The sequence below is a fragment of the Panthera onca genome, chromosome B3, assembly GCF_046562875.1.
Source record: "Panthera onca isolate mPanOnc1 chromosome B3, mPanOnc1 haplotype 2, whole genome shotgun sequence".
Classification (NCBI taxonomy): Eukaryota; Metazoa; Chordata; class Mammalia; order Carnivora; family Felidae; genus Panthera; species Panthera onca.
The window spans coordinates 40,821,707-40,836,161 of NC_138344.1; the positions used below are offsets into that span (position 1 = coordinate 40,821,707).

General features: G+C 40.0%; 1 protein-coding gene across 3 annotated transcripts in view; it reads right to left on the minus strand.

The window, feature by feature from the left end:
- The window catches only part of SNX1 (sorting nexin 1), a 45,194-nt gene that overhangs the window by 30,483 nt on the left and 256 nt on the right, over positions 1-14,455 (minus strand). The window contains exon 1 of one of the 3 annotated variants that reach the window (XM_060618327.3): positions 12,912-13,168. The exons of 1 other annotated variant lie outside the window; for it this stretch is intronic. In XM_060618327.3, the coding sequence (XP_060474310.1) occupies positions 12,912-13,070 (159 nt within the window). In that variant the 5' untranslated portion in view covers positions 13,071-13,168. Of the gene's footprint in view, positions 1-12,911; positions 13,169-14,455 lie in introns of those variants that run through there. One more of the 3 variants, XM_060618325.2, reaches the window with a different exon arrangement.

Sequence of the window (14,455 nt, forward strand, 5' to 3'; positions counted from 1 at the left end):
CCAATATGTAGATTTATGTTAACAAACAATGCTCCTACTGGAACTTTTCTATGCTAATAAAAGTTTAATGAATACTTAGTTGCATATGCTTAAATGTTATACCAACTCAAAGACAGTGATCCTGTTTTCTAGGTGCTTAAAACAACAAAAAAATTACCGCAAATAATAGGGCAAATAACTACAAATAATTTGCCCTACTAAATAGGGCAAATTACTACAAATAATAGGGCAAAGCAAAATCCATGGTTCCCTTTTGCCTCATACTTTGCCAACTACTTTCCTACATACGTATTTCCTTTCTATACATACTCTAGTGCTCTTGTACAGTATGGGGATCTCACAAAAAGCCATCTGATTTTTTTTTAAAATGTTTATTTATTTCCCAGAGAGAGAGAGACAGAGTGCAAGCGGGGGAGGGGCAGAGGGAGAGGGAGACACAGAATCCGGAGCAGGCTCCAGGTTCTGAGCTGTCAGCACAGAGCCCTACGCGGGGCTCGAACTCATGAACTGTGAGATCATGACCTGAGCCGAAGTCAGTCGCTTAACAGACTGAGCCACCCAGGCGCCACAGCCATCTGATTTCTTTTAATTCAATTCTCACAGATACCAGTCATCTCCAAATGGAGATCTAGGAGAGATTAAAGCTTGTGGCACATTAAGGGTGTGTGTGTGTGTGTGTGTGCGCATATATACATATATATGTATATATACACACACATATGTATATATATACATATACATACATAATACATACATATACGTATCCAAATGTAATTTACTAGTTCACCAGGGAGACTAAAGCAACAGGAAAGGCACAGGTTAGAATTTAGCCATTTAAAAAAAAAAAAAAAACACCTAGATTAACACATTCTTGTGATATGGAGATGAATAAAACAAGCTCTCCATTTCTGATTCATCTAAAGTCGGAAGTTTAAACACTAAGAACAGTTTCTGAAGCAATGTTAGAACACCAGCCTGCCTTTCCTTATAATAATCAGAAAAGACAGACCCAGAACATTCCAAAGACAACCAGAGCATGGCTGCCTGCCTCTCTTCCTCCCCCAGATCCCCTTTTAAGCCCAAACCATAAGTCACTTGACTAGAACTGTGACATGAGCTAAAAACAAAGACATGTGACATGTGCTAAAAACAAAGACATGTGCTCCAAGTATGCTAGGTATGCTAGGTAACAACTACCTGTGAGAATAGAAAACTCCTCAGATATACTCTGGGATTCCATCCCCCAAATCAAACTACTTCCAGCTGAGTTCAAAGAAAGCTGAAGATAGACTGATTACTGTATTTGCTACCCTATTCTTTCCTCTGCAGTTCTTTTACAAAATTAATCTTCTATGTGTGTAAAGCTTTGTATTCCCCCCCCCCCCCGACCCCGCACCATTTGAGCATTTTTTCACGTCATCAAGAGTTGAACAAAAATCGCACTTTTAGTGATTTAACTCTCTATTGTATGGGTATACCACAACATAGTCATCTCCCTAAGGAGGGACACTTACAGTTTACAGGTTTTTATCATCACAAATAATGCTATGACACTCATCCCTATACATAAGTCCACATTTGATTATTTCTTTGGGATATATTGTTTTTAATGTTTATTTTTGAGAGAGAGTGAGCGTGAGCAGGGGAGGTGCAGAGAGAGAGGGACAATGGATCGGAAGTGGGGTCTTTGCTGTCAGTGTGGGCTTGAACACACAGCCATGAGTTCATTACCTGAGCTGAAGTTGGACACTCAACCAACGAGCCACCCAGGTGCCCATCCTTGGGACAGATTCTTAGGTAGAATTATTGAACATAACATTTTCAAAGGCTCTGCTAACCTGCCTTCCACAAAGACCACCAATTTATATTCCCTCCCCTACAACGTGTAAGTGTCATACCCCCAGCAACATTTAGCACTCTCTATTTTTCTTCAAGATTTTATTTTTAAGTAATCTCTACACCCAACATGCCGCTTGAATTTACAACCCCAAAATCAAGAATCACATGTTCTACAGACTGAGCCAGGCAGGCGCTCCAAATTCTTTCTCTTTTAAAAACTGTTTGCCAGGCTGATTGGTGAAAATTATTTAAAAAAAATTTTTTTTAATGTTTATTTTTGAAAGAGAGCGTGAGTGCGGGAGGGACAGAGAGACAGGGAGACACAGAATCAGAAGCAGACTCCAGGCTCTGTCAGCACAGAGCCCGATGCAGGGCTTGAACCCACAAACCAGATGCTCATGACCTGAGCTGAAGTCATATGCTTAAGACTGAGCCACCTAGGTGCTCTCTGGTGAAAACCCTTGTTTCCATGTGTTTACTGGCCATTTGAACCCTTCTACTTGTTGTCTTGATGTTCTTTGCCCATTTTTCCATGCTAAGTCAACATTAGTCAGATGTACACTTTTCTTACATAAGTATCCATAAGTTTATTTAAGTTTCTTACATAACCCTCTCTCGGGTATATCATATAGCACGCAAGTTTGTCTCTTTTTGTATCTGTTTTATTTTTGGCTTTACCAAATTTATTTCAGTTGAATGATCTGGATTGGCATTGGACAAACCAAGCTTATTTCTTTTTTTTTTTTTTTTTTTTTTTTTTTTTTTTAAATTTTTTTTTTTTTTTTCAACGTTTATTTATTTTTGGGACAGAGAGAGACAGAGCATGAACGGGGGAGGGACAGAGAGAGAGGGAGACAGAATCGGAAACAGGCTCCAGGCTCTGAGCCATCAGCCCAGAGCCTGACGCGGGGCTCGAACTCACTGACCGTGAGATCGTGACCTGGCTGAAGTCGGACGCTTAACCGACTGCGCCACCCAGGCGCCCCCCAAGCTTATTTCTTTAGGCTGGGGAGTACCAGTACCCAGGTGGCCTTTGAGGCATAATATTCTCAAATTGTACTTAAAATCAGATTCAGTAAAAGTTGAGACCTATTTTTAAGGATAAGAAATGGACATAATATCCCACATTCACAAAGAATTGTTAACAGAAAACAAGTCTTCCATGAGACTAGGGTCTATAATAACAGCTTGTCATCAAAATAAATACCCACCTGGGCATAATAACACATTTCATATGTTATGCCCAAGGTTAAAAGTCTAATATTTTTTTCAATAAATTTTTAAAAAGTTTTTATTTATTTTTGAGAGAGAGAGAGAGAGAGAGAGAGAGAGAGAGAGAATGTGAATGGACGAGGGGCAGAGAGGAAGGGAGATAGAGAATCCAAAGCAGTTTCCAGGTTCTGAGCTGTCTGCACAGAGCCCAATGTAGGGCAAGATCATGACCTGAGCAGAAGTCAGACGCTCAACCAACTAAGCCACCCAGGCACCCCAAAAGTCTAATCTTTAATCAGTATTATTAAGGTATAATTTACATTAAGAAGCTAATTTTGGGGGTGCCTGGGTGGCTCAGTTGGTTAAGGGTCTGATTTGATTTCAGCTCAGGTCATGATCTCACAGTTTGTGGGCTTAAATGCTGCATCAGGCTCTGCACTAACAGCGTGGAGCCTGTTTGGGATTCTCTCCCTCTTCCTCCCTCTCAATAAATAAATAAATTAAAAAAAAAAAAAAGCTAATTTTGAATCAAGAGTTATAATTTCAGAAAGGACTCATTTTGAGGGAGGCGAGAGGCACACTGATTATGCTGAGCTGCAAAATGAATACTAAAAATAAGCTTTGCTTTATAATTCATATTTTAAAAACCTCTTGTCAGTAAATCACAAAACATTCCATTTTTTTTTTAATCTTTATTTTTGAGAGAGAGACAGAGTGCGAGTTGGGGAGGAACAGAGAGAGAATGAGACACAGAATCCAAAGCAGGGTCCAGGCTCTAAGCTATCAGCACAGAACCCCATGCAGAGCTTGAACTCACAAACTGCAAGTTCATGACCTGGGCCGAAGTCGGACGCTTAACCTTAGCCAACTGAGACACCCAGGCGCCACTTCATCTTTTTGAAGGGGGTTAAATTTCTAGGCAATAGATACAACTATTTTCTGTGATGAAAACAGTATGGTTGTGATATAGTTAGTAAAGTAAGACAACAGCCTTGCCTACCTCCCCATCCCCCCAACCTTCTCCTTTTCTGAAATAAAGGAGGCATTCTTTCTTTAGTGACAGAATAATCCTAGGCTAGGCTATCCAACACCTGCTGCCTCCTTTAGGCTGTTAATTCTATAGGGTCATTTCAGTGATACTCCTGTTTAAAAGTTCAAGTACTTCTGTTTATAATTACAAGACACACAGACAGCCTAATCTAACTCTCACAGAGGCACTAGAAAGATCTGCAGTGACAGCACTTGTGCTAAGAGCAAACAGGTATTCCTCACCAATTACCATCCTCAAACCATGAGGCCAGGCCACAATGTTCTCAGCTCAGGGAAGGACAGACCTGGGTTTGCTATCCCCCACAGTTGACATAGTCATTCAGTCCTGAAAGGTACTACTATGATTCTGGTAACTTCCCTTTAGGTTAACCAGTTGTGATTCTTCCTTATATTGCTCAACTGCTCTTTGCTCCATGCAGAAGCCTTGCATTATTCAAGAGACCCCAAAAGGGTAGTACTGTTAAAACCCTCAAATGCATTTAGAGGTCGAATCTAAATTAAAAGCTAAGGTAACTGTGCTTCTGGAGAACTACAGTACTGATTTTCTGGCAAAAAAAAAAAATTAATAATTTAGTAAGGCAAGGTAGAGCTACAGAATCATGTGATCATACTAATGTAACAAGGCAAGGATGATTAGGAAAAACCTATGCCCAGAAGTTACACCCACATAACAGGGCAATCATCAAGTCTTTAAAAGTCACCCCTGAAGACCTTGGCATGAAATACTGATCCATTTACCACCTCTGCATCCATGGAAAAACAAGCTAAGTGGCACGGCGCATTCACTTTCTATCCCTACTGCAACACAAATTTAACAGTTTAAACAATGCAAATTTATTAACTTACAGTTTTGTACAAGTTAATACAGATTTCACTGGGCTAAAATCAAGGTGTTACCATGGCTGTATTCCTTTGTGGAGATTCTAGGGGGTGAATCTGTGGCCTTGATCTTTCTAGATTCTAAAAGCTACCCACATTTCTTCCCTGATGGCCTACTTCCTCCAACTTCAAAGCCAACAATGGTTGCATCTCTCTGTACCTCTCTTCTGTAGGTACTCTTTTTCCATAGTCACTTTCTGACACTTTCATTTTAAAGGATCCTTGTCATTACACTGGGCTCACTCAGATAACCCAGACTAATTTCCCTACCTAACGGTCAGCTGACTAGCAACCTTAATTCCATCTTCAACCTTAATCACCCTTTGCTCTGTAACCTAATACATTCTCAGCTTCTGGGATTAGGATGTGGACATCTTAGGGAGGCAGCAATTATTTTACTTACCATACCCACTTCCACATGTTTCAAAAATGGCACAGATGCTGTAAAAGCTTCTATACTTGGGAGAATGGAATTTACTGTCCATTGGATTTGGGAACAGAGTGCATCTTACTTTACAAGCTGATTAAATATTTGATTAACCCAAATGATACCACAATATTACCCCCTTTACAGTTGAAGGAGTTAAAGTAGGGGAATTCAGGAGGTATCTGTGAATTTAGATGGGGATAAAATTACAATTTCCTTTTCACTAACCTCTACCTGAAATTGAGCATTATCTTCAATTACAAAGATAGGCAACAAACCATAACAGTAATAGCAATACTTGAGACTATAACTAATAGAAATCAGATAATTTTATTTGACATTAGTTATTAAAGTTCCCAAAATATCATTTATGCTCATTTCTATTTACAAATTAATTATGGTGGGGCACGTGGGTGGCTCAGTTGGTTGAGTATCCACCTTCGGCTCAGATCATGATCTTGTGGTTCATGACTTTGAGCCCCGCTTTGGGCTCCCTGCTGTCAGCACCAAGCCTGCTTGGGATCCTCTGTCCACCCTCTCTTTCTCTTTGCCCCTTCCCTGCTCTCTCTCAAAAATAAACATTAAAAAAATTATGGTAGTTATTATACCTATCCTTAGATCTTACTACATAAAGCATTAAAAATCACATTACTAATATAAAATTGTTTTAAGCTTTTGCTAACTGCATTTCTGTGTAATTGGTTTCCTTTGTAATCTTATGTATTTTATACACTTAAAAACATTCTGAGGATGGATCCACAGACTTCACCAGACTAATGGGTCCATGACACAAAAAAGGTAAAGAACCTCTGAGCTAGTCCCTCTAAGACTATGAAAATAAAAAGGGGAAGCCGGAAGGGTGGGGAAAATGAGAGACATCAAAGTGAAAGGGCATACCATGGTCTATCAAAATTTAGCTACAGACAATCAACTGAATTTTCTGGTGTAATTTCCCTACTAAACTTTTTGCGTTTCAAGCTAACATAACTTAGAAGGGCCCAGAAAACTGCTGTAGGATCAGAGTTCTAATGAGTGCATTAACTTCTATTTTGAAAAAGCAAACTCAGTTCAAATGTGCTCTGAAAGCAGAATGAAGTTCCAGCTGTCCATCTGACTAAGCAAGAGAATAAGCCAGAAAAAGTTGAGCAACAGGCTTTTCCTGGAGATGAGATACTTATGGCTACTTGCTCTAGTAACTGTCAACTACTCATTTATTTATGCCAACAGTTACTCAAGAGTACGGAGAAGCTTTGAGTACCAAGAGAAACTGGAGTTTCTTTTTCCTCTCTCCCCTCCCAACCAAAAAAAAAAAAAAAAAAAAATCACAAATGGCTATGTCATAAGAACTACCCTAACACCTGAATAAGCAAAGGAGCAGCAGCTCCCTACAGAAACCAGAAGTCTGACTGCAACCTTTACTGCTTCTCTCATAAGCCCCAAACTTGAATTTTAAATACATTTTAAGTTATTAATCATCTTTAAAAGTCTTCTCTCGTCCCTCTATCTCCAAAACTGCTTTGTAAATACTTTTGTTAGTTTTTCCTGCATCACCTTGAAAACTAGGTTAACTGCTAGTACAATTCTACGATCAAGAAATCAATGATTCTATGTACTTCAAGAAAATCTAAACTTAGTAGTAGTAAAACTTGCTTACAATTTGAGCTGAGCATTAAAAACGAATATCTGGATATAACACCAGTTGCTGACTTTTTCAAGAACATATGTATCAGATCAGTGTCAAAAATGTGGAATTTCAACTACTGATCTTTCAATGCCAAATATGACCACCTAACGTGATGTTAGCTCCAAAAACAAGTGTTTGAGACAACATGCCTATAGAAAATACTATACACTAGAGGAACACTTATCCATGACTATTTGTTATAACTACACCATCAACTAAAGAAACTAAGCAATAAACTGTTGTTTATGGGGAGCCTGGGTGGCTCAGTCAGTTAAGCATCTGACTTCAGCTCAGGTCATGATCTCAAAGTCTGTGAGTTTGAGCCCCGCTTAAGGTTCTGTGCTGACAGCTCAGAGCCGGGAGCCTGCTTCGGATTCTGTGTCTCCCTCTCTCTCTGCCTCTCTCCTGATCATGCTCTGTCTCTCTCTGTCTCAAAAATAAATAAAAACATTAAGAAAAAATTTAAAAATACTGTTACATAGGGGCAGACTGAGTGGCTCAGTTGGTTAAGCATCTGACTTTGGCTCAGGTCACGATCTCACAGTTCGTGGGTTCGAGCCCTACATCGGGCTCTGTGCTGACAGCTCAGAGCCTGGAGCCTGCTTCAGATTCTGTGTCTCCCTCTCTCTGTGCCCCTCCCCTGCTTGCACTCTGTCTCTTTCTCTCTCAAAAATAAACATTAAAAAAATATTAAAAAAAAGTTTTTTTAAATACTGTTACATACATTAAGTCTGATTAATAATAAAGATATTATCAAGAAATTTACTGAGGACATGTTACATCCTTGGGAACAGCCACCATGTATTTTGTAGAACAGAATTAAAATATTAGCCAGCTAAACTACCAATCTCCTTAGAGCTTTTAGTTAAAACTACCAAATTCTGTCCAGATCTAAAGAAGTTATCCTATAAGCATACAAAAGGAAATAGACTGGTTTGGGGATTGTAAAACAGTGATGTTATGGAAAATAGTAGGGAGGTTCCTCAAAAAATTAAGAATGGGGGTGCCTCAGTCAGTTGAGTGTGTGACTCTTTACTTCGGCTTGGATCATAGTCTCAGGGTTGTGGGGTTGAGCCCTGTGTCGGGCTCCATGCTGAACTGGAATCTGCTTGGGATTCTCTCTCCCTCTGCCCTTCTCCCCCGCTTGCTCTCTAAGGTAAAAAAAAAAAAAAAAATTAAAAATAGAACTACGATATGATCCAGCAATCCCACTTCTGGGTATATATCTAAAAGAAATGAAAGCAGGGTCTTGAAGAGATATTTACATACCCATGTTCCGGCAGCAGTATTCACAAGAGCCAAGAGGTAGAAGCAACCCAAATGTCCACTGAGGAATGAATGGATAAACAAAATGTGGTATATACATACATATGATAGAATATTATTCAGCCTTAAAAAGGAAATTCTGATGAATGTTAGAACATGGATGAACCTTGAGGACATTACGCTAAGTGAAATAAGCCAGATACAAAAGGACAAATACTGCAGGACTCCACTTATATGAGATTATTCAAAGTAGTCAAATTAATAGAAACAGAAAATAGAATGGTGGTTTCCTGGGGTTTGGGGGAAGGGAAAAAGGGGGGTTTTTATTTAATGGGTAGTGAGTTTCAGAACTGCAAGATGAAAAAGGTCTAGAGATCTGTTCCATAAAAATGTGAGTATAGTTAATACTATTGAACACTATAATTAAATTAGGTTATGACGGTAAATTTTGTGTATGTTTTACATACAGTAAAAAAGCCCTGATTTATTCTCCCTCAGGATACATATTGATCACAGATGTAGGGCTGGATTCTAAAAATAACATGTCTTTTCCTGTCTAAATGTTAATACACAACTTACAGTTCTGTAATTCACTATAGTCTATGAAACATGGTCAGTCAGAAACCACTTGCTATCCATGACTTTTGAATACCAATAAGAGTTATAATGTTCTTTAGTCTTAAATACCAGAGAGAATATGTAAATAAGTCTTGATTAATCAAAGACTAGTTATTCAATATATGACTTTTCAAGCCTCCTGCTATTCCTTCATTCTGTTTTATTCTTCCTAGCCATTTCTGTAATTACTAGGGTTTCAATGCAAGAATATGAGTATTGGGAAAAAATTCTAATTGGTCTGATGGATCACTGTAAGAAGTAGTTACCAGATTTGGCCACAATGTGAAATGAAGTTTTTATCTATGTTTTCCTCCTTCCTCTTAGCATGAGAAAAATCTCCACAGTTCTCTTCATTTACAAGGTAGATCTAATTGTGGCCCCGGCATACTGCTAAAAAGAGATGGGCATATAAGAACTCCTGGGACGGTAAATAAAAAACTTGCTTCAATTCTATCCTTCAGTTTTAGAAGTATAGAAGTAAGACCAATGAGGTTAAATGAGGCATAATAATATGTATGCCATTTAGTCTTTTTAACATAGTATTAAGATTTAGGAGGGCCAAAAATTGCTGTCTCCTTTTAGTAAGAGGAAAAATTAATCTTATCCCAGAGCTAAGAAAGTTTTAATTAAAAAGATACATATTGGGGCGCCTGGGTGGCTCAGTCGGCTAAGCGTCCGACTTCAGCTCAGGTCAGGATCTCACAGTCCGTGGGTTCGAGCCCCGCATCGGGCTCTGTGCGGACAGCTCAGAGCCTGGAGCTTGTTTCAGATTCTGTGGCTCCCTCTCTCTCTGACCCTCCCCTGTTCATGCTCTATCTCTCTCTGTCTCAAAAATAAATAAACGTTAAAAAAAAAAAAATTAAAAAAAAAAAAAAAAAACAAATAAAAAGATACATATTTAGATTCAGGTCCGATCAAACATTCAGCTAATATATTCAGAATTTTAGATCTTTTTATTTATAGGCCCGCAAAGTAAGGAGCAGAAAGAAGGAAGATAAGATCTTAGGTATTCTTTTTCAATTTATTTTATTAAAAATTAAAAAAAAATTTTTATTTATTTTTTTTAATAAATAAGGGGCAGAGACAGAGGGAGAGGGAGAATCCCAACCAGCTGTCAGTACAGAGCCCAACATGGGGCTCGAACTCACGAACTCTAAGATCATGACCTGAGCTGAAACCAGGTGTTGGACACTTAACTGACTGAACCACCCAGGCGCCTCAGGTCTTAGGTATTCTTAAGAACCATTTTAAGATATTTCCCAGCTGGTTTTCAGTCTTAAGACAATGATTTCAGATTTGTGTTAATAATCCTTTTTACTCCAGTCTATCCCATTAGTAACTGGTTTGCAGATTCTGAAATGCGTATCATGGGCTACTCTTTTGATCATAAATCATACGTTTATTACTGTATTAACAAAACCTCTTGGGCTCTAAAAAGGAACAGATGGGATGATTAACAACAGCAGCTGTTACATCACTGTCCAGGATATTACATGCCTACCATAAATTATTTTAAATTTTATACGCCTCACCTTCCCAATTTTTTAATACTCCTCCTTTGCTTCCAACACACAACAAAACACACCACGAAGGTAAATTTAATAAGATGCTACTGATGTCATTAAGTGCCTTCTTTGATGACTTTTAGCTAATCAAATCAATCTTATTACTGGTTTGATTTTGATAAACTATATATGTAACTTTTCTAATACATTATTAGATTCTGTTGGTTTTTTGATTCTTAGAGTAATTACCGTTTCCAATGTTCAACTGTTTCATGAGTTATTTCACAGGTATTCTAATTTAATCCTCACAATGGTGGACATAAATACTACTATTACTCACATTTTACAGGCTAGGAAACGATACAAAGTAATTAAGTACTCTGCCCAAGTAATAATCTAGATGGATTTTTTTTTTAATGCTTATTTTTGAGAGAGAGACAGAGGGAGAGAACTTGAGCACGGGAGGGGCAGAGAGAGAGGGAGACAGAGAATCCTAGGCAGGTTCTACGCTGACAGCAGAAAGCCCCATGCGGGGCTCAAACTCCCTAACAGTGAGATCATCACCTGAGCTGAAGTTGGACACTTAACTGACTGAGCCACCCAGGTATCCCATGGATGGATTTTAATCAGCCTTCAAAGCCCTTGTTCTTATTTTATTCTTCAATGTTATTCCTTAAGACACAGGCAATCCCCTATCTTCTCACACTGGCTCACAACTAAAACATTTACTGGAATATAATTTGTATTTAATGACTATTTAACAAAAAAGTCACAGTTTAAACAGTGAGGAATCTTGGGAGTCTTGCCTTTCTGAAGATTAACATCAGAACAGGCAGCTCAAGAAATGGCTTACAAGTAGCATTTTAGTTTCCTCAGCAACTCAATTTTCCTGGATCAAGATCTAACTAAAAATAATTATGCTCTCTGTGGTAGAACAAATTCATTCTGACTCCCTCCTCCTCTCTTTGGTTGGAAATTAGGCAAAGTACTTTAACAGTCTTACAAGAGAGAAGTATTCATGCCTCTGTAAAGTAATCTGATATCAATTACGTCCTAACCTCTTCAACATTTTAGAAAATAACTATCACCCTTCCAGGGTCCTTTTTGCAAAATAAATCATCATTTGCCTATGTGACCAGTCACTTTCAATATCAGAGTTTCTATTTTCAGATATTCGGTTGAATTGTCTACCATCCCAGCAGTTATTAACAGGAGCTGTTCTCGATACCTTATGGGAGAATTACTAAAGGAAAAGACCAAAAATTTATTTTAAATGAGATACAGAAAGACTAAAATAGTAGAAAGCGTTATCTCTTAGAATAACAAAGACTTCATTAGATAGTTTAAGTGGTTATATTAGCATCAACAAGTACTTTCTGAGCTGGGATTATGAATTTAATTCCGGAATATAAAGGGAAAATTCTAAAGATGTCACCAAAGATATTTCCTAGAAACATAACCTTTCTGACATAAATGAAACAAACTTCAAACTTTTTCAGACACGTGCTGCATAAAGAACTTAACACTGTTTTATTTAGTCACTCATATACTGAATAGCTACTATGAAGAGAAGTATTATCCAAGATAGAATAATACATAAATTCACAAACCTACTACCGAAATTTTCAACTAGAACGAACTGTCCCAAGTGGTATGAGTCAGTATTCTTATAAAACAGCCCCAAACATCTCCAATGGTTCCAGAACAGATTACTGATTTCCACATTCCACATATAAAGATTAGTTTTTCCCAACACCTCTTACAAGAAACCTGGATATTACGAAGGGAGATACCATTTCCTCCTCACATTTACAAATCTGATCCCACAAAGGTACTTAGGCACTTTAATACATCCTTTTAAAAGTGACAAAGCTTGCGGTCTATGTAGTTCTGGTAGGATTTTCCTTAGAGATCAGGAGTCAACTTAACTCTTATAAACTAGACCCAGAACGGGCCTTTGGTAATCATCGGTTTGCTCTGAACTAATGAAAGGATTTGTGGGCGGGTCGCCATCCTGAATCACTCCAGATAACACTATTCATCCTAGGAGCAGTAAGGTTAGGGAAAGCAAAGTCTGCACTCCATCCCCTTATGCTGACCTATTAAATCAAGCCGACAGGAAACCACCACAAAACAGCCCCGTGGGTCTTTGGGGTCACCACACGGCAGGGCTAAATGCCGGCCTGGGCAGCTCTTAGCTGTCAGGGACCTCGGCGAAGCCACCACACCCCTCTCACCGTCCGCCCCAGGGGCCTGGAAGTCAGGCCCCTACATCTTGGCACTCATTAATGGCCCCCAAACCACGACCATCGTCACCAACGCAAGGTCTCGCCAGGCCCACTCTGCCCAGCCTCCTCGACCCTCGCTTAGCCTCTCTTCCCTTTTGGGGCGCCCGCCCGCCCGCCGGTCGCCCCGAAGGGTGCGAACTCACGGCCGCAGCAGCGCCGGTGAAAATATCCTCCCCCTCGGTGTCGCTGTCCCCAGCCTCGGGTTCTGACCCCCCGGCCGCCCCCTCGGAGTCCGGCTCCAAGCCAGGAAAAGGTGGAGGGAATCTCTCCGAAGCGCTACAGCCACCACCACCCGACGCCATCTTTCTCCACCCGCGGCGGAAGCCGCAACAACAACTTTATAGAGAGATAGCGCCGCGAGCAAAACGTTCCAGAGGAACGAGGAGTGGGATCGTCGTGATCAACCCCGCGGGACGCACAGGGCCGGGGCTCAGGGGCGGAGCCTAGCCGCTCGGGGCGGGGCAGGCCTGTTCACCACTGGTGCCCAACAAATCCGAGCCCTGCATCGCCACGCTGAGCTCGTAACCAGGGGGGCGAATGGGCCAGAAAAGGAGGAGCTAGGTATGGGCTGCTCACATTCCTAGGGTTCTTTGTGTTCCGGATAGCCTTATCTAACAGGCTTCTTAAGATGTCGTTCTAATAAAGGACCTTGAAAACTCTTCTACATGCCACGTACCTATGCCAAGCACAGTGCTGTCACTGAGATTCAATAAATATTTTTGACTAAGGGCTCTCAACAGGCTGCAGTAAAGTTTCGCCATTTATTCTTTGTTCATTTAGTTAATTCATTCAAGAAATACATATTGAACATCTACTGTATGCCTGGCATCCTATGCGTTGGAGATACAGAAATAAACGGACTCAACAGGCATTTGAGAGACAGGCATGCAAATGAACAATTCAACGTGTTCAGTGCTACAGTGTGCTCTGGGAGCCGTGTGAATGAGTTATCAGTCATGCTTGGAGACGCTGGGAGGCCCTACAGAAGGTGAGACCTCAGTGCCCTAAATTTGGTTACAAGGAAGTGAGGATTATCCTCTTAATTGCTGTGGAGTGAAGTGGAACAGATGGCAAAGAAATTCTTAAACTCTGAACAAAATTTTCCTGGGGCCTAAGCTATTCACTTGTTGTCTGGTGAGACTAAAGTCTAAATCAGTCAGACAATACTTTAAACAAAAGTTTGAAGATAAATGGGATATGTTAGCATAGGATAATTGTGCAAAGTAATCCTTTCTTCTCAATAGAGATGAAATTTGCCATCAAATGTGATGAAAGGTTTGTTTCTAATTGCAAATTCCTCAACATCAGGGATTGGCTCCTTCCCAGGTCTATGTATGAACTGTTTGAATGCAGGGGCCGCCTCCTAATCTTGGTATTCTCAGCGTCTGTAGACCAAGTTTGGCAAAGTAAGTGCCCAACAAATGTTTGAAACTTGACTGGAGAGATGGATGGATAAAAATAACATCATCAACCTTGATACTGGCATTCATCACAGCCACGAACACCAGAGGACTTAAACCATTCTTTTTAGGGTAACGATCTCCAATGTGTCACTACTGGATACCCTGGGCACAGCGCAAGCGCTGTCGTTCTAAGTTGTCTTTGAAGGCAACTAACAGAAATAGCTCGCAGTGGGGAGTTGTGCCGGCCCGAGTCCCTCTGAGACGAGAAAATCAAAAAGCCCTCT